The sequence below is a fragment of the Diadema antillarum genome, unplaced genomic scaffold, assembly GCF_040938485.1.
Source record: "Diadema antillarum isolate AM-2024a unplaced genomic scaffold, OU_Dant_1.0 seq00000773_RagTag, whole genome shotgun sequence".
NCBI classification, from domain to species: domain Eukaryota; kingdom Metazoa; phylum Echinodermata; class Echinoidea; order Diadematoida; family Diadematidae; genus Diadema; species Diadema antillarum.
The window spans coordinates 200332-222902 of record NW_027271662.1 but is presented as its reverse complement, the minus strand read 5'-3'; the positions used below and the strand labels follow the sequence as shown (position 1 = coordinate 222902).

The 22571-nt window shown below is 39.0% G+C and overlaps 1 protein-coding gene and 1 pseudogene across 1 annotated transcript; both read right to left on the bottom strand.

Annotated features, from left to right (window-relative positions):
- Positions 1 to 3794, bottom strand: part of LOC139738897 (NFX1-type zinc finger-containing protein 1-like) — an 86802-nt pseudogene extending 83008 nt beyond the window's left edge.
- A 6495-nt stretch (positions 3795 to 10289) lies between these two features.
- LOC139738905 (NFX1-type zinc finger-containing protein 1-like) lies at positions 10290 to 21680 on the bottom strand. Its single transcript, XM_071649534.1, has 5 exons — positions 21306 to 21680; positions 18533 to 18761; positions 12449 to 17143; positions 11582 to 11699; positions 10290 to 10568 (listed from the first exon to the last, which is right to left on the bottom strand). The coding sequence occupies exons 2-5, from the start codon at positions 18754 to 18756 to the stop codon at positions 10290 to 10292; spliced, it is 5316 nt and encodes a 1771-aa protein (XP_071505635.1). The 5' UTR covers positions 18757 to 18761; positions 21306 to 21680.
- Positions 21681 to 22571: the final 891 nt, after the last annotated feature.

Here is a 22571-nt window from a genome sequence, read left to right as displayed (position 1 = left end):
GTATATAACGATATGATTCAAACTGTTTAATCAAAGTTATAGCGGAGTGTAATGCTGCGCCCGCGTGCTTGGCAGTTTGTACAATTACCGTGGGAGCTAAATTTCGTACACAATTCTTAATAATGTCATTGTCCGCCCAGCAAAGAATTTCACGAGAGATTCATGACCAGCAATGTAAACCTGAAATTGTTAATAATTGAAAATCATGAATCGATGAGTCATAATCATTTCTGTTTGCGGAATTTCACATCCCCTCATGTCCCTCGATAAGCCTTAATTGGTACTGGGGAAAGTAACGTGGAAAAGGTGAAGAGTTAGAAGAGCTTGCTTTATGCATATTAGAAGAAAGACAAGTCTATTTGTGCACGAGCTACATTATCAGCTAGTAGTTTTTATATGGATGTATGTAATATGTATGTTTATATAGGTATATAACAGGCATAGGCCTATACACAAAATCTGAACTTTGAGAATGATGTGTGTCACCTTGTGGGAGCCGGAGGCCTTTGATTATTAAATTTTCTTTTTGCAATAGATGGTGCTACATAAATGCTGTTTCATAGTCATTAAATATCACACACACGCACACACACACACACACATATCATGCTTGTTATTGCAACATCGAATAATGTTACAGGCATCATGATGGAACCCGTCTGAATACCCCCCATGCACACGCATTATGCCACACAGTGGGGAAAACCCAACTGGGTGGAATTCCCAGATATGTGTGGGATGATATTGATTCTGTCATGGATATGCATTTTATACAAAGGAGGTGTGGCCTGTTTGGCCCAGGTGAAGTCAAAATAGCTCATTTTCGAGTGACGCTGGGACCATGCTGTCCGAGGAATTCAGAGGGAGGAATAAAGTTGTTATAACTTTAAGTTTTGGCGTGATGGTGAATTATTCCGTGTCACGAATTTCCCTCATTCCGTAATAATTCCTTAATGTGCTTTGCTACTGCAGTGTTTATAACATGTATCCATGCATGACACTGCGTATGTCGGCATCGTGCAATTTATAAAAAAGTGAAAAGTTACTCATTATTCACGTTGACTTACAATAAAGTAAAGCCATATAAAGAAAATGGAATAAATTTCACGAAAATCTGACCTGAAATGTTATTACAATTTTTAAAGTTCATCATCCTCTTTTATCGATGCGAAACATCGAAACTGAAAAAGATAAACAATTTTTTCCCCTTTCTCGTTTAGTATTTCTTTGACGTCACACGTCTGAAGTATTTTCTGCAAACACGTTGTATGATCTATTAGTATTTTGGTTACGGGAGGCAACATTGTGTTTCTTAATAACCCAAGGTATATACCTGTACATACTGATGCGTAAACGCCTCTGGTTTTTCCCCGAATCGTTGTTATGATGCTTAGAACTCTGTGTTATACACATATATAATTTTTTTTTTTTTTGTTTCCCTTGAAATAATGATGCAGTTATGTTAATTTTCTCTATTCTGTAATACTGTGTGTGTGTTTTATTTTAGGTGTTGTGTATTATTTTGGGCTGACCCCTGATATTAGTATGTGTGTGCGTGGTTAAATGTGTGTGTGTGTGTTTGCGGTGTGTATGTGCGTCGGTGAGTAAGTGTGCAATACACGCGCTCGTGTATTGTGTGTATGTGCGTCGGTAAGTGTGTAATACACGCGCGCGTGTATTGCAGAGTTACTGTATTCGAGTTTGCGTGAAAAAATGAGGTATTCATCAACATAGATATTGTCACCTTTATAATGAGCTCTTTTTTTTTGAGACATGATTGTTATTTTTGGTATTGGATAATATTACTCTTATAAGTAATATTTAATAATTGTATTTTCCTATATGAGCTCCATCGTGGAGACATCGTGGTATATTTAATATTCTTGGTTAATATTTTTAAGATTTATTATGTTTGTTTTATGTTAGTATTGTCTGGGGAAAATTATTTGTTATACTTATAGGGCCCATATTTTTTTTCTCTCTTTTCTTTCTTTAAAACACAACAACTTATACCTGTCTTGTTGAATTCTGTTTGTTTGTCTCGTCAAGGCTGGATTTTTTTTTAATTAAGTAATTTGTACTGGATTTGATGTCCTCGCATTTTTTCCATTTTTTTTTCTTCATCAAAATCGGACCTGAAATATTATTACAGTTTTTAAAGTTATCATTATTCTCGTTTATAAATGCGCACATCTAAATAAACTCTTTTCTCTCTCTCTCTCTCTCTCTCTCTCTCGTTTCCTTAAAAAAACGGAAAAATTATAAATCTTTGTCTGCCGATCAGTGGATGACTAGTGGGACAATGATTGCGTCATCACCCCATCTTTTTGCCGAATGCGGTTGTGACTTTGATTACTGCTTCACGAAATCATTTGGAACTGAAAGACTCGCTAGTTGTCTTACTCATGTCCGATCTTTCTAAAATATGTATCGTTCTGTTGCTTGATTTTACTCTGTTTGCTTAAGTACACTTGAACATGGGATGAGATTGCGCTACATTTTAGAATAAAGCAACACGAATGGTTCTGCTTGGTCGCGTAAGTATAGCATATGCATAACCGACTGTCGGACAGTCGATGAACTGCGTCTTTCAAAAAATTATTGTTGCACATTTTGCTTTAGCGAATTGCAGTTACACAGTCATAAGCTATAGATATCCATTTCAATCTTCATCCTGTAGAAGTCGCGTGGGATGTTTAGCATATTCTTATTAATTTTCTTTTTTCTTCTTCTATTTTTGTAGAAACGCTCAAACCGTTGACACTCTGAATTCATACTTGCACATCCTGAGCACACACACAAGATATTACACAATCATACACATGCATGCACTGGACACTGATGTAGTGGGCTACTGCTGACAAAATTTAGGCGGGAGCCAAATTCGCTTTCTACTCGTAGCATCTCATAACAAGCAATGTAAGTGATCCCCTTACTTTTCATCAGCATGCGTAATGTGTTGTGTTAATAAATAAAGCAAATATGCATAGACTTATGCATGCGCAGATATAATGACCAGTGTTTAGATGGTTTTAAATCTATTGACTTTCTTTAGTTTCTCATACGAGGTAGGCAAAAGATTTAGTAATTAAACTTTAAATCCGTATATTGTTTCATAATAATATATTCTTTACAATGTCCAAATGTCAATCACTTACCGTGAGGACGTTGCCCTTAAAATGGCAGTCTGGGCACTGTACACATAAATGGAAGCTCCTGATTTCAAATCCTGCTGGTGTAAATATCTTTGGTCAAGAACTTTCACTCACACAGATTCCCTCCTTACATACTCACAAACGCACACACACACACACACCCCACAGACGCATGATAACTATTGTGCCCTTGCCCATGCAAACCTGCGTACCACGCACCCATTGTTATCTCGACATCTAGGATCACGTATGTCAAATACTGCACTTCGCAATTTCTTCTCGCTTCCTGTTTACACGTTGAGTGGATTTCGCAATATGTGGAATACCGAGTGGGCGTATTGCGAAAAATGTGACGAGGAAGTGTCAAATCAATGTGTGCTTTGTAAAGTTATTGTGGTTGTCTGGCAATGTTTACAATCGCTATCACGTCTGAAGTATTTTCTTCAAACACGCTGTGTGATCTACTAGTATTTGGTTACGGCAGGCAACATTGTGTGTCTTAAAGACATAATTTGCCATTTGCAGATGAAACAAAAACCCAGCACTATACTGCTTCAAAATAGTTCTAAAATGTGAGATAGGAATAGGGAAACAACCAATGTAAAAATTTGAACCAGTATAATCAATGTTAAGTATTGTTAAATATACATTGGCCATAATGTGAACAATAGTTATAAAAATGATTTCAGACTAAATCGTCTACAGTCATGACAGTTACGGTTTAATGAGAAAAATAGTGGTATCTCCTTATGTTTTAGGCTTTATTGCAAATATTTCATATATGATGGTTTGTGATACAACTGACCTACACATATGCATCAAAAGTGATATCCTGAACATTTTCTTTTTTTAGATCACTGCACCCAAAGGTATACAGGACCTACTTAAAAACCCACAAGGTACCTGTCTTGTTGAATACTGTTTGTTAGTCTTGTCACGGCTGGATTTTACACTTTGCTTTTAATATTTAACCCCTTTAACAATAACAATGATATATTCATTAATTTATATTTGATTCAGTCCATTGATTAAGTAATTTTTGCTGGATTTGATGTCCTCGCATTCTTTTTACTTGTATAACTGGTGGGACCCACAATCTACAAGCTTTTTTTTTTTCAAGTGGGGTCTCCATTTCCAGTCCCCTAATTATTTATTACTCAATATTATTTCACTTCTTTAATTCTCATCGGGAGTATAACGTGTGCCCTGCTTTTGAATTACTTATATGCTGACATGGAGAAAAGTGAACTTGAACTTGAGCATTTTTGTTGAAATACCTTTAGTAGAACACGCGTCGTGCTACAGCTGCGACGGTATTCTGAACAGTTGTTTTACTGAACAGATGAAGTCATAATCACTGAGTAGAGACTGACACAACATAAGAGGTGGCAGACCCAAGACAAATAGAGAGAAATCAACGCTTATAACCAATGGCAGATAATGAAGTCATATATCTGGGCATTTTGTGTTGAAAATGCAAATTCATACATAGGTATCAGTGTATTTTGTGAGCAAGATGGGTGGGGGGGGGGGGGTAATCCTGCTGCCTTCATTCTCTCTTCACCCCAATCCCGAGGAGCCATGAAACCTTCCGAAGATTCAGGCGTTTTGAATAATTTGTACTTAGACTCTATAATATGTTCATTTTTTTATTTTTATTCATTTATTTATTTTTATTTATTTTTTTCATTTTTTATCTATTTATTTGTTATTATTATCTTCTTTTTTTGGGGGGGGGGGGGGTTATTTAAACTCAGATTTAAGGGTGCGAGTGGCAGGATGGGGGTCAGGTGGGAGTCTAGTCAGCCCACATGACCCCCCCCCCCCCCTCCGGTCTCTGCCGAAAATTTCTTACGAGCTTCTCAGGGTATTGTGTGACTGCCCCTTGGTCATCAACAGCAGCGCTTTTGCTTTGAGAGGGCAACGAGATGTACGACGACCCTGATTCCACCTCAACATTGATCAAACTGGAATAAATTCGTAAGATATCAATATCATTGCACTGTCAAACCTGTACTAGAGAAAACATGCTTGTAATAGCACATGTGTAACCATTTCCAATAGCTGATTATAGTTGAAGTGGGCAAAGACAACTTTTCAGTCGATGACGGCTTAAATCCTACAGAAAGAGCTTCTTAGTTGGCACATTTAAGCCATGAAAAACTTCTTTTCAAACAACTTCGTCAATAACTGTCATTGTGACTGGTCGGTGCAGGTGTAAGTAAGAGGAAAAGGCTATCGTCATTCATCATTACCAATAATTACGATGCTGTTTGTCACACCTCATTGTGCTACACCAGATAAGACAGTTCATCATAATACGATCAATCTTTCTGAAAGTTTTAAAAATCATCTAAGTCTACATGTCTAGTCATTATGAAGTTTGAAGACGTACAAGTATCTTGATTAAAAGGCGTAAGTATATAGGCACGCTTTCACAAACTACAATTGACTACTTTTTACGTATACTATATTCTATGATCTGTATATATACATGAGTACACATATCATTATATTATTTGTTTTTGTCCAATGTATGGTTAATGTGGAAAATTGTTTGTGACGTTATATTTACTCAGCGAAAATGCAGAAATAAAATCGAATCAAATCAACAGTTAAACTTTTGGTTGTAGCCGAATCCTCACTGCATGCTCCCGTATTAAAATTCAATTAATGAAAATTAAGCTTAACTACTAGTTATACATATAACCAAGTCCTTAAACATACTCGTAACCAAAAAGTACTACATGAGAGACTTAAAGACTGTTTAATAATCATTTTCCTGGCACTCGACCATACTAACCGCGGTAAGCAGAATGAAACATGATTTTTCTAAAGCCTGGCCACGATTTTTTTTTCTTAATCATTATATGCATTCACAGTACATTATGTGCATTCAAATGATTGATGAGGGTTTGTGAAACAAGTGATGCTACTCATAACAGAAAACAGACGCATGAATAAAAAAGCATCACAATGTCAGAGCCGTATTCTGCATTCCGGCGCGGCCGTTGTCAGAATAATCGAATTGAAATTTTGTTTCTGTTCATATATTTTTGAGGAAAAAGATAAAGAAAAAAGTTTTAACTTTGACATTCATGTGCAACTCTGTACGCAAAATTAATCCCGTACACATGTATTGTCTGAAAAGATTGGTTTACATTATCCTGCACAGAATTCATAGCACCGGTTAATATCACTTCTGTGTATTATATAAGTTATGAACCACTGTAGTAAATAAAACGTAGGTTTACTGTATGTTAGAAAGTTATTCTTATGCGTATGAAGTATGTAACGTATAATAATGTCCCTGCTGGTTCTTGTTGTCCAGGAAACATTTACAGAGAGTGTAACATTTACATTTGAAGTAACGTATGGGTAGCAAATAATACTAATTGACAGACTGTATTAATCTGCTTTTGAATGTTTGCCTGGTTACCTGTACAGTTGACGTCAGTCTATATACATAAATACATACAAAAACTCACACTGCATTGAAAGCAGTTGTACGACTAATTACACCATTTGCTCTCGGACTGAGCGCGATATGCCACTACGAGAAAATCTTATAGGTACAATTGTAGTTCATTTGCACTTTATGAGTAACCATTTTATTCTTGCGTAGGGTGTAACTTGATTTGAAATGAAGTCTTGTTTGTTAGAAAATAACGGAAACATTACAAACAATACTTCATTGATATTAGGAAGAGTGAACTTACATACATAGTTTAATGATAAACTCATTTTCAATGTAAGTTGAATGAAGGGGGTGTTTCATTCTAGAAAAACAAATTCGTTCAAGTCGTTGTTAAGAGATCACGTATAACGCAGATGTATACTGTGATGTGAAACTGGTAACAGAAGTATAGAGAATGCGATATAAAAACATACCTACAGGTCTTATCATGTCGATATATCTGAATATGAAATAAATCTAACATTTTATTATAATGCCTCTGAGTTTGTTCAACCAGTGATTTTACCTGAAATACTCATAGGCTAACGTTTATATACAAGTACTTATATATTATGTATGCATATTCTTATATATAAATGAAATACACGACAACTTATACATGTTTGATTTACAAAGCATGTAAAGATAACTGAGTATCGTTTCTCAGAGTTTCAAAGTTATAGTCATTGGACATGTCAGCGCCTGACAGAGGTTCAATTTTCCCTGTAAAGGAGCCGATCTGCCATGTCTCATGATCCACAAATTCACTTTCATCAAAAGATTCACTACACCTTTTAGCATAAACTCTGGAGCTTACATCAAATTAAATCAACTGACGAACTTAAATTGTTCATATGCGATTCGTATAAACAGAAATAATTCGGTAACTGCAATGGTATGGGACTGATTTCAAGACAGAGTAAAGCACGGTGTACTTGCCTCACATACATTCCTAGAATCATCTACAACACAACATGGTTCTACCCAATCTGTATTTTGAGGGCATATTCCATAAGATAGGATCTGTTAACACGATCGAACTTCAGAATCTTGTAGAACTGGTAGAATTACAGGGGCACCTGCCATACAGTGGACAGACATCAAACTCCACTCTCTTCTAGGTTAATGTAGCGGCCATTAATTTCTTTCTTTTTTATATTCTTTGACGATGCACTTTCCAACTTTAAAACTTGTTATCCTTTACAACTGTAAATTTCATATAAGAATTCATCTCAAGTCAACTTTTGGGAATCTACGCCCTAATGCTTCTATGAAGACTCCTCATATTTCACGTTGAAATTCTCCTATTTGCTTAGTTGACAATTCACTCATTCAAGTTTTTGTTATGTTAATGCCCTATTTGTTAAAACGTGGAATATGTAACAATATGAAACAAACAAATCAATTTGCTTTGTTACGCAGATTTCAGGCCCTGCTTCTTTAGTTCGACTTCAAGACAAAAATACAGCAGCTACCAATCAGCAAAATAACAATACCCATAAAATCATACAAATGTACATAACTACTATGCTACATGATTTTATATATACTATAACTAGAGTACCTGCAATCGTCTTCGTTTCGCTATTTTTTTCTGAGTAGTTATGGCCGACCAAAACTTAAACATTTTACCGCACTCTTCGCCATGTATTGTATTAATGAACAATAACAATTCTGATCGACATGAAACGAAAAGCGAAAATCGTATCTGTCTCAAATCATCTCAGAAATTTGATATCGGCAGGCTTCAGCTACCCTGAAATGTGACTTTTAAAAGCCATACAGAGAGTACATCTCCTGATCACAATGTAATTACAATACACATTACCAAGTACACAAATAAAACAACTAATCAAAATTAGGAATATAGACTTTGGTATTACTTAGTGGCTTTCGCTATATTAGTCGTAAATACGACAATTATCTCACTCTGAATTCGTTGCATCGCATACCCGAACAAGTGCTAACCTACAGACTTTTTGAACGATACTGTAATAAGACAATACGATTTCCATAACAACAAAAGGTTTGACACCGGTTCACCTACCGTGTCTACTGATAACTTTAACATTAGATTTTATTACATTCCCTTCAGATATCTATAGAAATGGTGGTACTTGGACAAGTGAGTAATCTCAACTTTGTTTTGTAAATTTCACTACAGGCAGTGACAGGCATAAATCGTCTACAAGGATGCATGAAAAAAACTATTATACTCAATCAAATGAATTCACTTCCGACAGGGAAACAATTTCGTATTGGCACATAATAACCTAATCGACTCGCCCTGTATGTGTATACTTATCTGCGCTGCACTCAGAGTGTCCTTAAAGAAGTGTCTGCCGTGTATCTCATTGCTGTGGACCATTGCGATTTAGTGACATACTTCGGAATACATCCTCACTTCACCAGGAATATGATAAATGTTACATACTGAAATTATTATAATTGACACACGTGATTATTGAACGTAAATTCAGATGTGGAGTTGTGTACACGGATATAAACAACAGAACATACAACATTGTTGGTGGCCACAGCAAACAATGATATTGGTAAGTAGTTTTCACATTAATCTCACTATGCTTATTTGCCTCACAAATATGTATAATGTTCGGTACATTTCCTGACTACTCGATTTACATGCACTGTCACTCAGGAATACTGATAACGTTCCGTTAAGTTCTGTAAGATGGTATGGACGTGAAGTGTCAATAAAAATTCAAAAGACCCTCTGTTTTTTTCCTGTCTTGACCATGGAGCCAATCCTGACGTCTCTTCGTTCTGCGACCATGACCGTCAGCTGGACCTTCATTCGTTTGGAAAGGAGGAAAACCCTCTCTCCATCGCTCTCCGTCCCTGAAACCTCTACCCCTATGATCCTCATCAATATTTCTGCGGGTCCTTTTTGGCTCCCGCTGCCTCCTTGGGTGGTGCCTTACCTCTCTGTCACGGTCACACTCCGTGTTTCAAGTGACTCTGGAGCTCTGCTCCACACATCCGGGTGACTTGAAGCCACTTCTGGCGGGTTAAACAGAGGCGGCTCTTCTGGACTGGTGAAGCCGCGGTTCCTCGGGTCTTCGTCTCTAAAAGTGATAACCCTACGATCCTCATTATTATATCTGCGAGTCTCAAATGGTTCCCACTGTCTCGGATGGTGCCTTTCTTCACGTTCACACTCCGGGCAACCAAGTGACTCTTGCACGCTGCCCTCTAAGGACATGCCCTTGCGGACACTGTCTCCACACATCTAGGTGACCTCGAAACCACTTCTGGGGGGTTGAACAGAGGCAGGTCTCGTGGGCGGGTGCAGCCGTAGACTCCTGTACAGACTGCCCAAGGACCGCTGAGGCCGAGCGGAGCTGATTTTCGTCAGTTGCTGGTCAAGAATTAATACTGCTTTAACTTCATCCAGCTGCGAGACGAGGTTGGGTTCTCTGGCACAGATCTCTAATAGTTCAATGAGCATGGTCTGTCGCCTCAGTTCATTCTGAACGTCAAGGATCTGCTGTTCCGTCACTAGATTGATGAAATTTCTGACCACAGTGTCTTTACTGTCATTTACACTAGTATCGAGCGCGTCATAACGCCGTCAACAAACCCCTTGTAGCTAGCTTCACTTTCCGTCTTCAGACATTTGAACTTATCCATAAATGATTTCGTCAGTGTTAAATAATCTAGCAGAGGTGTCCGGGTACATAAGGCTCTGGCGTAATCCAGGTGACTCTCCTACCCACCCGTCTCTTGACACTTCGCTGGGTTGACTTCTCAGTGTCTTCGGAATCAGCTCTGGGGGAAAGGTCTTGTAATATTTGATGTGCTCTTTGCATCACATTCGATATGTCCGCCTGCAATATCTTGAAAACGCTTTGCTGGCTCTGACGGAATGCGAAGAGTACGGAACCATAGCGACGAGTGATCCTTATAGGTTCTCCACATGTCGGGCATGATGGTACCTAGAAGTAATTGATTGAGATAAGAATCAAGAGGAATAGATACGAAATTCCGTGGTTGACGTTTCTCTCGTGTATCACGAGGATACAGACTACTCTGAGCAGGGAAGCAAGGACATTTACCCCCCCCCCCATCCATTCGCTGGCCTTTGATATGGCAATCAATTCATACACTTCAAACCTTCTTCGACAATCTGAACACATACTTTAAGCACATAATGTATAATTGCTAGTGTATACGGTCATTGGGTTTACCTTCCCTTTCCCTTTCAGACAATTCTCTGCTAACGGTCTTGCCATTTTGAGGATCTAACAGGTTGTCGATACGGAAACAAGGCCCATCTACAGCCTACAGTCTCCGCAAGGATCTGTGGCCATTGCGCAGGTCTTAATTATTTTTTTTTCTTGGGGAGTGGATGCATATAACGGCAGGTGGCATCCACTAAGATGCAGTTTGACTTGCTGCAATAAAAGCAAAACAGAAACTATCGTTTCATGACAGAGACAATCAGATGATGTCCAAAACACGTCATCAGATCATGCTGATATATCAGTCTTCGGATTGCCATGCTGTGACGTCACTGTGGGATCTCATACTGAACCAACAAGCAAACAAAACAGGAAACTATAGCCTTATTGAAAACAGCCTGTTTAAACGAACATACCACTCAATTGTAATAAAGATATAGCCATGCACACAATTTCACTACTTCATCTTATCCTATCATAAATATGTTGAAAGTCTCTCGTAAAAGTGTCAAATCTTCTTTCGTGACAACAGCTATATACTACCACCTTGCTTTGTTTGAATGTAACCAAACAAATTATGTGATTTATTATGTACATTTGAAAGAAAATACATGGATAAATACACACATAGTTTTATCACTTTTTTTTTGTTATTTTGCCTTTAAAAATAATCAAACTAGGCTCAAGACGTCAAATGTCACAACCTAAAGATATCGAATCTGATCAGATTTCGGCGTTGAAGTTTCACTAAATTAAGATAATCTTACCACAATCTTGACAAGTTCTCTCGGTGAAGAAAGTGGTTCTTGATTCTTGGTATATCCGAGGTGGTTGTCTAGCTGTGTCACATTAAACACATGTCCACAGTCTTGAAGTTGTATGTACCTTAAGCAGGAAAGGCGCAAACAAGAATATGAATGATGAAGGTAGCGTTTACTCGCTTCGAAGCATCGGCACCTACTCGATGAGCTGCAAATGACAGTTCTTTACCATTTTTGCAAGTGACCATTCTTTACCATTTTTTCATACAATATAAAAAAGCATAAAGACAATAGAAATTATGAACTACATAAAGAATATGAAATCAATCTTTCTTCTTCTTTGTTTCAAAAGCAAGTCGCAATATGAGCTTCAATCGACATTCGAAGAAAAAAAACCCAATATTCCTTGACTCCAGTTACTGACAGTTGTTACCGTTAATGCACTCTATGTTGTTGTTTTTTTAGTCTCATTGCAGTGAATCAATGATCATTTTGAAAAAGCCTTGAGCATAATAAGTTCACGCCACCCTCGATTAATTCTGGATTGTCCTTCCCCCACTCCCTGGAAAGAAAAAAAAAACCACACACACACACACATACTTACAGTTATGTAGATAAAACGACGGGAAAATACTGCATTCTGAAGTCCAGTACATTGAGTTTACTGATAGTTCTCCTTTCACTTAGATAAACTGTACTTCCTAAAGAAGATGTGAAACATTCCCATGATATTTTCTGGGGTTTTTTACCCGCATTGCAGGTCTGTTCCATAGTTGGCTATATGTTTACCATTTTACAAAATGACATGTAATCATCATAAAGTTTAAACATGTATTGTTGTTTAGATGTTTCAACACTTTATTTCAAGCTTACCGTGATGTATTGCAGCGTTCGTATCCAAGTGAGATTTGCTCCAAGTCAGCCTTGTCGCAGACTCGACACATCTTTGGGCAAACCTCTCCACACAGACCAATACATGGATGTCCACATTTGTTGTTCCTCTTGGGACATGGTTCATTGCACGGGGATATGTCACACCGTTCGAAGCACAGTTTAGGGCAACGGTCGTGTGGACATTTCCAGTCACAAAGTTTTATGCATGGATCACACTTTGTACTACAAGGATGGCCGCATTTGTCATGACGACATTTTTGTTGACACCTCTGCTGACATGGAAAGCATGGTCGCCCACACTTTTGTGAACATTTGTGCCCACAAATTAGCCTCCTCTCACAAGTTTCTGTGCACGGTAAGTGGAAACGTCCTCGTTTGCATTCCCCACATGTACCCTTGCAAGAGTGCCCACATAATAGTGTTGCGTCACACTTTACGTAACATGCGCTGGGCTTGTCGCAGCATTTGACGGTCACTGTGTGCTGACATGGCCAGTCATCACGGGTAATCATCTCTTCACACTTCTCAGTGCAAGGCATCCAGCATTTATCTCGGCATTTATGGCCACATGGAAGCACTTTCAGGCATTCTGAGGTGCACGGTATCTCTTCTGGATCCTTCCAACATTTAACTTTCTTTGAGTGACCACACGGAAGTTTCTTCGGTACAACTTGCTGACATTTACCAGCAGCGCAACATTCCTCTTCTAACTCGTGCCCACATGAGAGAAGCTTCCTTGTGACGAAGTAGCACTTCACATCCTGTATGTCAACATGGCATTCCAGATTGCATGTATGTCCGCAAGGGAAAGTTCTCTTCAATTTTTTGTTGCACACGATATTTACTGGATCTTTGTAGCACATCTCTTTACATATGTGCCCACACTTCAAAGTCTTCTGGACAAGTTTTGTGCATCTTCCGCGCTCACAGCATTTCTCTCTTCTGCTATGACCACATTCAAGTTGCCTCGTAACGATAACCTTACATTCCAAATGTAAATTGTCTGGATTTTGATGACAAGGGAGTATTCGTTTATGAGAACATTGAAGAGTTTTCTCAACATCCTCCTTACACACGATGTCAGAGCTGTCGCCGCAAGGTACTTTGCCGATGTGTGAACATGGCAATGTTTTTGACACAATGACAGGGCACTTAGAAGGACAGTTCTTGGAGCAAATTTTAGGGCAAGTGTGGTTATTGGAGCAGATGATCTTCGAGCAGGGCTCTCTGCAAACGTATGACTTATGTCGATTGTCAGTTGGGTGACATCTCTGTCTACAAACATGACCACAATCCAGTCGAGTGTCACATGGCTGCAGGCACCCTCCCCCTGGAACACTGTCGAAGTCCTCGGATGACTTGACGTCTGTCTGGATGTCAGGATGATTCTTACACTGCAACTTTAGTGAATTTCCGATACTGTCTGTTGATTGCAGATCCTGAAAGATATTTTTCCACAAGTCACTGTGTTTAGCAAGCATGGTGAAGTTACCAATGCAGAACATGCCTTTCTTCGCCCTTGACAAGGAGACACACAGCCGATTTGAGATTCCCAGAAAGCCAATCCTACCAACATCGTTACTCCTAACAAATGAAAGAAGTATGATTTCATTCTCTTCTCCTTGGTAATTGTCAATAGAAGTCACCTTCACCCCGAGAAACTTATCGCGCCCCATCAGTTGCTTGAACTGGAGAAGCTGACCTGTGTATGCTGTCAGAATGGTGATCTGATGTGTCTCATATCCCTGCTGAATGAGATAGTAGCAAAGAGCAACCAGGAACTTCGCTTCATGCAAATTGAAATGACTTTGAATGTCCTCAATACATTCCTCTGGCTGTGCGTGATCAATGAAGAACATATTTTTGGTTACACCTTGGATGTTCCCAAATTCCTTCACAGAGTCATGGTCATCAAGAACATCGTAGAAGTGTTTCCTCATGATGTCCGCAATCTGAGGGCGCATTCGATGTTGAAGTTGTAGCTGAATGTACGGGAATCCGTTATTGATCAATCGTTCAAACAGGGAGATATCCAAATGATATTTCTTCGCCAGCATGTAGACGTTTGGCTTTGGTCTGAGTTGTTGATGGTCACCGATAAGAATGAGCTGTTGGCAAGAAGAATGAAGGGCAGTTATGATGTGAGCCTCAAGCACTTCAGCAGCTTCCTCAACAACCACAATCTTTGGTCTCACTCTTTGAAGCACTTGCTGATTGCTGGCAGCCGCAGTTGTGGTCATGCCAATGATGGTAGCGCCTCGGAGCACTTTTACCTTCTCTATGTCCTTGGCTTCCTCAAGTTCAAAACATAGTTGCCTGTATCGACTTTCACACCTCGGAAGGCGCATTTCAAGATCTGCTATATACCTGTTCAACCAAGTATGATACAGACCCCATCTCTGATTTGGGGACATTCGCCACACATCCCGTTTTGATAGTATGTACCTCAAATCGATCTTGTCTTTTCCTAGCATCTTTCTCTTGATGAAACGTTTCAATTTTGCATGTTTGTCATCTTCCAGCATATCGAGATCTAGAGCCAGAAAATGGGAGCCTTTAACTGATCTAGTTTCTTTAAACTCGACACCTTCATGAATCAATCGACGTTCTTCAATCTGGTCCCTTTCACATTCAATGTCTATGGAGACACTGCTGCCACTGTATTCTCCTACCCTCTGGGTCTCACTACCATACTCTTCTGTGCCTTTTCTCTTTCGTCTATCCGTTGTACGGTCTCTTCCCTTGTTCCAATCACTGTCTTTGTAGCAGTCGCCGAGGAGCCACTCTACCATCCAGGAGGCGACTTGTTTGCGATGCTTTAGTCGTAAAAGACTTCTGTAATGCTCGCGGGATATGACATCACGTAGTTCAAACTCTGCAACGATTCCCTTTCTGGCTCGTGTGAGTCTAAGTTCGGTTTCATCAAGCTTGGTTTTAGCATCTCGAACGCGTTTTTCAAGCGACCTCCGTTGTTCCCAACATCCGCTCCTGCCAAGGAGTTTTTTGATGTTGAATCGCTTGAGATGTTCACTCTTGCTTCGACTGCCAACTCTTACGAGACCCTCCGAATGGAACTTTACAATACCTTCAAGAAATTGATCCAGGGCATGGTTTGTGTAACATACCAAAAGAATGGGACCAGGGTTGTCATTTGGGGACCACATACGTCTGTTTATCAGCAGGGTATGCACAATCTTGAGACCAACGTAAGTCTTACCAGTTCCAGGTGGACCCTGAATAACAGAAAGTTCTGTAGTGAGAGCTTTCTTCACTGCTTCCAGCTGTGACGGGTCTAGGTTGACGTCAGTCACACGAGGCCAGGCATCCTCTTTCATTACTGCAATACTACGCCCAAACACAATTGATCGATTACGAGACATGCCATGAAATAGTGGTGTTATGTCCATTTGAACAGGTGTGGGCATTTCCTTGGAATCTTCCCTCCTTCTTTCCTGAAGGTACATTGGGGCTTGTACCACATTGTTGAGACGAATGATGTATCTTGATAACGGCAAGGAGGAGGCTTCCATTCTCTGTAGTCCCAGGAGTACTGGACGATAAGCTTCGAAGAAGACGGTAGACTCTGCCATGACGAATGTCTTGCCCTGTAAGCAGGAGATGTCTTCTTGATCAACCAAGTGAATAGCTACACGCCCAGCCTCAAGTCCTTCTACATCTCTATTAGCAACCGTTCCAAATAGAAAAGTCGCAAAGTTATCGTTGGAAAGAATGAGTAGAGAACCATACATGAGACGCTTGGACGTTTGCCATCTAACTCTAAGCTTTTTGAAGGACAAGAAATGAGAAACTCCAGTGGAGTCATGACTCGACGAAATGTAACGCACTCCCTCATAGATTCTGACATCTTGGAGTCTGATCCTCTTCCCGGGGTGAGCTCGTTTGAAGGCTACATATTCTGATATTCCATTGCGCAAAGGGTATACAAAATCTTCCTTAAGAAGACGAAATTGTACGTCCAAATAGTGTTCTCCATCCGCATAAACACCTCTCGTGATATGTGGCCGAAGGAATGGTCGATACCCTGCCTGAAGTTCTCTCGTTGTAGGGAGAATGGCTTGCTGGCGAAAATTATCCGGTGGAGGGTGTTCGTGTACTAACTCCATTTGACGTTTACGGTCCTTCTCCTTTTCTAGGGCTTCAATTTGTTCAGATACGGTTTTTATCATTGGTTCGAGATTCTCGGAAATGTAAACAGTCGAAGACTCCTTTTTCAGTGCTTCTACGGCATCTCTGAGAAGGGTGAAGGAAACTTGAATATCTGTTGCTCGACTCGGTAGGCACTGTAGCATTGTTTTGAACACGATGAGTACGTCCGTAAGTAGAGTTTCAACTTCACTCTTGACTTCGTTAGTCAGGTTTCTCAGTTTGATGAGATGGGGCCCGAGATGGAATGTGAGCAGTTTAGAGTCAGCTACCATTGTTAGCAGGGTGATGACCGAGTGATCAGCACTTACAACGTCACAGACTGATACCAAACTCCTCCAAAGTAACCTCTGTCTTTCGTCATCAATCCTAGGTTCGTTGATACTGACCTGGATTTCCTCTCTGCGTGCACAAAGATATGCCAAAGCCAATGATGGCTCTTTCTGGAGAATATCCATCAACGCTGAGGAACTGAGTGCTTGAAACCGTCCGATGCGCTGACATTCGGTTCTGAGTGAATATCACAAAAGTCATATTGTTCCCATAACATTTGTACAGCTCATACGCTGTAGGTTTGAACGTAAATCTTGTCTCATCGTATGAGACAGCCTTTTACATACGTAGAAGCTGTTAATCTTACGACACATATTTCTCACATTTTAAACAGTGTCCTTGACACTTTCCTGTAGCCGAAATGTTCTTATGTTGAGTGTACCGCATGGTTTCGTCTAGTTCGTTTGATTTCCCCATGAAAATATAATTATTTCTTGTCGGCAGGCAGGATACGAGATAGTACCATGCATGTGGTATCCATATGCAAAAGTAATGAGGAAGACGGTTGGATTTTCAATGAAAAATTCATATCATTATCACCCAAAATACTTTGGCAAATATATGCATACAAATACATTTCTTATATCCACATACATTGTATGAATACTAGTATATCAAGGCTTAAAACAAAGCTTGATAATTTTGTCTATTGTGTATAGTTTATTAAAAGGGACTTCCGGATGATTCTTAGACTTTAGCAGTTGAACATCTGTATTTTGCTTATACTGGGTACAAAGTTTCAGATTTTTTTTTTTTTAGATTACCATGAGGATTAAGAACGTTTTCAAAATTAAAAAAAAAAAATCACAATGAACCAGGATGATGACATAGCAGCTTCACATAAAAATGCATGATTTGATGCTTAAGGCAGCAGAACACGAGAAAAAAGCACACAAGATCTAAAACAGGTGAAATCATTAAGAGAGTGGTATGGTAATGGAATTACACTGTTACAGTACTGGAATATGAGAGCCCCCTACAGTTGCCCCGTGTCATTATCCCTGTTCAATGTTACTGTTTTGGGTTTTTCAGAGTATTGGTTTATCTACTCAAGGACCACAATGAATTTATGAATTTTTCAAATCTGTAGGCCCACATGGTACTATGGATTTATATATTACATGATGTAAAATTATGAAAATCATCATTAATTTCCCTTTGAAGTCGAACGAAAATCAAGGCGTTTTTACCCAGCGTTGCCAACAAGGTCAAATTGTGGTGTACGAATGAAGTGGATATTGAATTGGCTATAATGAAAGACATTAACAGCAAGGATATTTTATAGACATTATAATTGATGTACACGAATGTTCAACCCCCTTCCCCCACAAAAAACAAACTAACAAAACTCTTTCTCACAAGAACAAGAACAAGAACAAAAAAAAAAAAAAAAAAACACACACACACACACACATATACCACAAATCTTAATCCGGAACATTGATGACAATTTTATTTTTCTGATAAGCGTATCACAATGTTTAACGGTTAAAACAATTTTTAGATTTTTTAGAATTTAGCTTATGAAAGTTTGTAGAGAGTTTATTTCAGAAACTTGATATTTACCTGACTGATGCTGTCTCATTGTTTGTCTGATTACCAGCCGTAAGAGGGCTATGATCACTTGGGATAGACACAAATTGAACGCCCTCATCCTCCCGACATCCGTCATCTCCAGAGTCGATGGGAATGTGTCGCCTTCCTCTCTGTACCCCTTCTTCATCCTGTCCGCTCTCATCACCCCAACACATTGTCCTCTTTGCGTCTATTTCATCTTCAGCGTTGGCCATGGTTGCTAGTTGGAAAGTGTGGAAAATAATGATCAGAATTTGGCTTTGATTTGTTTTGTTTCTGTTTTGCTTCTGTTTTTAGGAGGGGGTGGGGAGGGCGATGGAAGGATCGTTCGAACCCAACAACCATTAACTCTGGTTAAAGGGATCCCTAAACCATTAAATAACACCAGTAATGGTACTCAGTGTTATGCATGTTGGCTGCTTGAACAAATGTAGCAGCTTTTCCCATACGCCTTGTGCTTAAGGGAATATCCTCTTCGTAGCTTCAGTGCACATGAAACGACTAGCTGAATGATGACGATTTGATATGTATAGAGAAATATACTGCCAACTTCAACATGGAACATTCGTACCTCGTTGTTGTTTTTTGTACACAATATGCCAGGGGAAAGAAAAAGTCAAATCTCTTTGAATTATTTGTTCATAATAATTTTTCTTTTGTTATCAAATTGTTTTGTACAACTATATCGTATCAACCACTATTTGGATATCATTACTATTCACTTTTATACTTATTTGCAAGGTCAAATTCACGTCATGAACCAAAACATGAAAACTTAACAAAAACCTATAGAAGGGAAATGACATTCCTCTTAAAAAAATTTCCCACATACAGACATAACTGTTATTGCAAAAGTTGTTGTATTCATAGGGATCCATCATTAACATCAATTCTGTATTTTCTTTTCTTTTAACATTTGATAAATCTCTTTATAGTCATACACACAAATAATAATGACACATAATCATTATCTTGCCCAGCCAAAGATCGCTTCGCAGATGAAATTGTACAGATAACGGGTTTCCCCCATGGTCATGCTGGTCTTATTTCCGCTTTGTTTTTAAAGGAGGAAGCTTTATTCGGAGTAACGGCATGCAATCGTAGTCAAAGAAATTGAAGGCCAATTCCAGACTGTCCGAAGTGTATAAAGTAGCCGTGTTTTGTTTTGTTTCTATGGCGCGTTTTTTCCAGTTTGATTATTGAACTCTGTGTCAAAGAGTTGGTTGCATGAATGCATGAAAGATTTGGTCTCAAGCTCTTTTCAGTCGCTTCATCATCTCGAGTGACAGCTAAATAAATGACTGCGTGCGTAATATATATGCATGCATATGTACATCGTTTATTTTGATCAAAGCAAACTTGAGTCTTGAAAGCATAAAATGGGGATTAATTATCCGATTATATAAGGGATGCTTCACTGTCACCTGTATTGTATTTGATGTATAAACACCCTGGTGTATACACACTTAAATATAAAATGGCGCAAAATGCATTCATTCATAGCGGAGCTCGAAGTGTGTGACTTCAGACGCATCAGTTAAGTTTTTATTCGCTCACTGATACTAGAGATTTCACATTAGAGACTTCATCGTATGATAACTTTTAGATTCTTTGTGACATCAACATGGATTACTTATAGATCAACTTACAAAGCGTCATGTACACAACTTGTCGTTAGCTGTGTATATAAGGTTATCTGGACTATACTGGTATGGTTACAATCAACAACAAATAGCGGCCTATATCAATGTTTATTAGACATAAAGTGTGAAACTTTCAAATTAGCGTGAACGATATATGAAATGCACTTGTAGTAAAATCTTAATGGCATCAAAATCCGTCATCAAGGATCAAAATAAAGTCTAAAGAGATGGTGAAATGCATTGAAATGTTTTAAACACATATTTTTAACACCTCATTAGAGCCACGAACCAGACAGGATCAGAACAAATATAGACTATTGTATTTAAATTAAATTAAACACGATGGAATATCATTTGGCACTACATTGAATTTGAGGACCTGAGTCAAATTGAATCAAACGAACAGAGCATTAAGACCTGATTTAGAATAAGTAGCTACACATCATGATTTACTTTAATAGATTTTCATTTGTCATGAAATGTCGACAATTCTGTTCATTTATTTCATTAAATTATGTCAATCTCTTGCATTTTTTTTTTGATCAGTCCAAGTAATGACACTTGATACGAAGACACTTGCTCCGTGAAGAAGTTTAATTTATATTTTCTAAATATTTTTTGACTCGGATTTCTTGAAGCCTCCTATACCTACCGAAATGACGTCGGGGAAAGAAATTAATTATGCCAGAATAGTAAAAACTGATAGCAAATGAAGATATTATATGAACTTTGCAAATTCGCGACACAAACGATGTATATAGTTACTACAGTGTAGAAGAAATTCTTCTAATGGCAAAGGTGCGGTGCCGTGGGCTATCGAGGTAGGGCTGTTCTTTGGGATCTCGTCAAAATAAGTACGGTATGTCCTTTGAACATATGGATCAAGAGCTATTACTGACATGACTACCCTTGCGAGTAATAGACAATAGCATGAAAAAAAAAAATGTTGGTGTGCGAAAGAGTGTTGGATCCACAAGGGTAGATCCAGACATACACGGACGAATTGCATATCTTATTTTGTCATCGTAACGAAATTGCCATCACCATTCTCGCCTGCAGTGACATGAATATAAACAAACGACAAATGCCGATAAGAATGAAAAACGAGATTACAGACATACCTACATGATATTCCACTTCACCACCTGTAGTTGTCGGGCCTCCTTTTGGCTAGGACCATGACAGATAGACGAAAACACTGGTGTAATCACTTTCGTGAATTGTTCCAGAATATCCAAAGTGCTGACAGGGGCACATATGCAGTGAATGGGAGCCTACATTGTCGTATCGTTCTCGTATCAGCCTTCTTTTTTTTCGATGATGATAATTAGCACGGCCCGACAAAAAACCTGTCGAGAAGAAACGCAAACGAATACTTAGCCGGAAAGATGACATTCAACTGTCAGTAAGCAGTGTGTGTCGATATGGGAGTGATAAGCATTTAATTGTACCATCCGAGAAGGAACAAAACGCGTAAGGAACCAATAAAAATTAATGTAACCCACAAACATGACAAGAAATTGATGTGGTAAAACCAACGATTATTGACTGAGGCGTAGCACTATCCATATGACGTCATCATACGTCAGTGGTAGGTGAAAAAACGCCAAACACAGCAAATACCGCCAGTATGTTGCAGGCTTTCTCCGTTTACTCTTTATATCCGTCCGCCCAGATTATTGGCATGAAATAATTAGTCCTTACTATGAGAGGATTAATAATCCCTTCAAACACAGTCAAATTCGCCGGAGATGCATCTGATCGAGAATACCTATGCGCCTAGCTGTCAATGCGAATGCATCCATGGTGATTAGCCTATTGGCATAAGATCATGTCAAAAAATCGAAAATATTGCATGAATCGAATAATTTTCTGAAGATTAAACCCATCATCACAAAAGTCAGTAAATCTGTCATGTACAAATTCAACGACAAATCTTGAGGGGATAAAGGAGGGAGGGGGGAAGGGGATCAGCTTACCTTTCGTAACTACACATGGACCATCGCATTACTCGTTGTGGTGACTGCATGTAGGGACATCCGACAATAGTAAATGCCACACATTTTTGCTCCACATCACAAATAAGCACGTTCTACACTATTTTTTACATTTCTCAAATCCACCATCTGCATTCTCCTGATGCTTTAAGTGTAACCAAGAATCCATGATTTCCATAGATAGTCCATTCGAGAATAAAACGTGATCCCTCTTAATCCCGCCGCACACTACACGATTTTGCCCCGATTCACCGGTCATAAGACCTTAAGACTAGAAGTGTGACGTCACAGTCTTGCCATTTTCTAGTCGTACGACTGGGTCTTAGCGCCAGTCGTAGAGATTTGACATGTTGAATTTCTACGACTAGTCGTGAGCTTTCAGCCATTCAC

What these genes read in the sequence shown, in the direction of transcription:
- LOC139738905 (XM_071649534.1), bottom strand. Translation starts at nt 18,756, where the DNA reads ATGGCCAACGCTGAAGATGAAATAGACGCAAAGAGGACAATGTGTTGG. An exon ending in GAACGCTGCAATACATCACG is followed by an intron (nt 11,700 to 12,448) that starts GTAAGCTTGAAA and finishes TTCCTGCTTAAG; the next exon opens with GTACATACAACTTCAAGACT. An exon ending in GAGAACTTGTCAAGATTGTG is followed by an intron (nt 10,569 to 11,581) that starts GTAAGATTATCT and finishes AATTACTTCTAG; the next exon opens with GTACCATCATGCCCGACATG.